Source organism: Echinops telfairi, unplaced genomic scaffold (genome assembly GCF_000313985.2).
Source record: "Echinops telfairi isolate 266 unplaced genomic scaffold, ASM31398v2 ScPeMD7_28;HRSCAF=97, whole genome shotgun sequence".
Taxonomy (NCBI): domain Eukaryota; kingdom Metazoa; phylum Chordata; class Mammalia; order Afrosoricida; family Tenrecidae; genus Echinops; species Echinops telfairi.
In genome coordinates, this window is record NW_022103925.1 from 2872691 (window position 1) to 2876015 (window position 3325).

Here is a 3325-nt window from a genome sequence, read left to right on the forward strand (position 1 = left end):
ACCTTTCAGCATCTTCACGGCCACGGTGACAGGCTTGGCGGTCCGCTCCTTGTCGATGCCGATGGCCTCTGCCATGACCACCTGGCCAAAGCAGCCCTCGCCCAGGGGCTTGCCCAGGGTCAGCCTGCAGCGCATTGGGCAGGTGAGCCCTCCAGCCACTGAAGCTCACCCCCCGCTCAGTCCTCCCTAGCCCTTCCTAGAAGTCCCCGCAGAGCCCTCCCGATGGCCCCACCCCTGCCCCTCCATCTTCCACACACCACGCGTACCTACTGGTGACCCACCCCCCATGCCAGGCCCGCTCCCAAGCCTGGTGCCCCCTGGCACACCATTCTCATCCTGTCTGTCCCACCCCACGCAGCCCTCACTGACCGGGCCCGAGACAGCTCCCACTTGGGGTCGGCGGGCAGTTCAAGTTCCGAGACGTTGGCGAGTGTGGGGCCCTCCCCGGAGGACAGCCGGGCTATGCGTACTAGCGGCGTGTTGGAGTTCATGGATGAGTTTGACTCCAAGGACACCTGCTTGGTGGGGGCAGAGGCAAGTTGGCACCTCAGGGGGTGCAGAACAGGTGAGAGTGGGTCAGCAGGGGGCAGGGCACCGGGCTGGGAAGGCACATGGCTGGACCTCAGGGGGCGTGAATACTCTTTAAAAAGTTATCTTTCGTCGCACACAAAAACGGCCACCCCACCGAGGTGGAGAGCCTCGTGGCCAGAGGTCCAGGGTGAACTGGATGCCAGCTCCAGTCATCTCGCTGGTGGGGGGACGGAGGGGGGGGGCCTGGCTCAGAACCTGGTATCTACTTTCTGTTACCTGTCGCTTGAGCGGGAAGCGGGAGACCTTGTGCACGGCGGGGGAGCCCAGGCCCTTCTTGGTCGGGCTGTGCAGCCGGCAGATGGTCACAGCCACCACCACCAGGATGAAGAAGAAGCCCACCCCGTAGCTGAGGACGCCTGCGTACACGCTGCCCGCCTCGTCCGCCTCCACCAGCTCCTCCTCAGCTGCAAAAACACACGGGTGTCGGGCCCTCGGGGCAGCCGCTGCCTTGGCACCAGTGGGAAGCTCGCCTGGGCCCCTTGGGACAGGCGAGCGGGCGGAGGCGGGAGTTCTGATGGTGGGAAATGCCTGTGAGCAGGGAGCTAGAGGTGGCAGAGCCAGAGCAGGAGGAACCCAGCCGAGACAGGAAAGCCCACAATGCCACCCAGGCAGCCTGGAGAGGCCAAATCCGCCAGGCAGAGCTGTGGGGACCCAGCTGGGACAGGGTCAGGCTGGAGGAGGACGGGGCGGCCAGTAGCCGCTGGGGTCCCCCTGCCTTTGCCCGGCGGTTGTGGCATGCCCCAGGGAGCGCCCCACGCCGAGAAGCCCCACGCCGAGAAGCCCGAAGCAGCAGCGAGCCAGCAGCACCTAGGCACAGATACCTGGCAGCACCACCAGCCACGCAGAGTGATGAGAGAACCCGATAGAATTGCCCGCCAGACACGTGTATTCCCCCGCATCCTCGAAGGTGACATTGCGCAGGGAGAGCACCTCCAGCTCCCTGTCCGTGGTGTTGGCGCCCGCCGTCTACAAGGACAAGAGAGCCGGATAGGCGAGCGCCCATGCCCTATGGGCTATCCTGGACGTGGCCAGGCCCCGCCACGGTCCACCGGGCTGCAAGAAAAACGCCGGCGCCACCGCCACCACACCACCACCACCACAACTTCAGCCGCCACTGCCTCCTCTGGGCGGCAGCACGAGCCCCGAAGCTGAAGGCCCTCCACCGACGAGTCCTGTGTCCCAAGTGAGCGGCAGGCGCACGCCCAGCAGTGCACTGGTGCATGAGGGACATGCAGAGTTAGGGGCTGGCTCGGTGATCGGGCGGAGCAGGACAACGCAGCGGACAGTCAGACAGAAGGACAGACATACAGACATAGTGGGTGAGCAGGCAGCAGAGCCAATGGGCAGATAGAGAGGGAGAGGAAAAGGAGGGAGAGGGAGAGAAAGAGAGAAAGAGAGAGAGAGAGAGGCAGGTCATGCTCATAGACGGCTCAGGCTCGGCCGTGCTGGCACCAGGGGTTTCCTGGGGGGGGCGGGGAGCAGGTTCGGCAAGGCTGCAATGGCTTGAAGGGGCTTGGGCACACTGGAGGTGCAGAGCTGGTGCTGGGCGGGGCGGGGTGAGCAGGACCAGAGCGGGCATGCGGGTGGGCAGGCAGGCGTGCGGGCGGGCAGGCAGACAGGCGCGTGGCCAGGGCCTTGGAGCCGGAACTCCGCGTGCCAGGCAGGCGTGGGACAGACTCGTTACCTGCTGGGGGCCCGTGAACACGCAGCCAAAAGGCCTTCTCAGCCACGCCTATGAAATTGGTGGCTCGACAGAGGTACTCGCCCCCGTCCCGCTCCGACACATTGGCCAGGCGGAGGCGCACGTCGGCCTCCGAACTCTCACTGATCCAGGACTGCAGGGACAAGAGACCCGGCTCAGTCACACCCTGCGGCCTGCCAGGTGTGAGTGCCCTGCTCTCCTGGCCCAGCCAGGCGGCCACTTCCCGAGACCCCACCCCTTAGGACGCGCTGCTGCAGGTGCCAGCTATGGCAGGAGAAGACCGGCAGGGGACTCGTGGTATCACAGGAGTGACCCTCCCTGCATCAGTGCCCCACCATACAGGGCCCCGTAGAGGTCATCTGCTTGGGTTGGGGTTGCTGGTCCGGCCGTGCCACCCCCAGGGTCTCATTGAGGCCCACCGCAATACCGCCCATCCAGAGCACGTGTGTAAGCACACGAGGCCCTCCCCCAATACTGCCGGCCTCCCCTCTCAGCCTCCCGGAAACCGCCCCCAGCAGCCCCTTTTGTTTCCAACAGATGTTTCGCTCTTTGGATTCAGGAGTGTCGCAATCCATGCCTCCCTCCCGCAGCGGCCCCTACCCTGGGCGGCCGTGGGAACAAAGCTGAAGACGGGGAGACGGGCAGGGTGGGAGTCCATGCCACACACACGCCACTGGGGCCAGTTCCCTTCACCCACCATCTTCTCCCACGCCCACCACCCCCACCCCCGCCCGGCCAGGACATGCTGCCGGCCTCTGCCACGGTGGCCATTTCAGTCAGCAAAGCCACGGTGCTTGTGAGTGGAGCCCAGCCCCCGAGGGGGGTGGTGGTGTGTGGATTGCAGCTTCCGGTCGCCTGTCGGGGGTGGCCACTTCTCCCAGGCAGAGAGTCAGGGGAGCAACCGTGAACGCATCGTCACCATTGTTTGCCGTCTCCCCCCACCCACCCCACCCCGGCCTGGTGGGTCCCCACCTTGAGCACAGTGACGTAGGGGGTGCCGTCAGGGCCCACTTTGCTGCCATTGACCTCCAC

At 65.6% G+C, this 3325-nt stretch overlaps 1 protein-coding gene across 1 annotated transcript in view; it reads right to left on the bottom strand.

The window, feature by feature from the left end:
* The window catches only part of FGFR3 (fibroblast growth factor receptor 3), a 17086-nt gene that overhangs the window by 3074 nt on the left and 10687 nt on the right, over positions 1-3325 (bottom strand). The window contains 5 exon segments of the mRNA XM_045289472.1: positions 3-124; positions 370-515; positions 808-995; positions 2276-2426; positions 3266-3319. Of these exon segments, the coding sequence (XP_045145407.1) occupies positions 3-124; positions 370-515; positions 808-995; positions 2276-2426; positions 3266-3319 (661 nt within the window).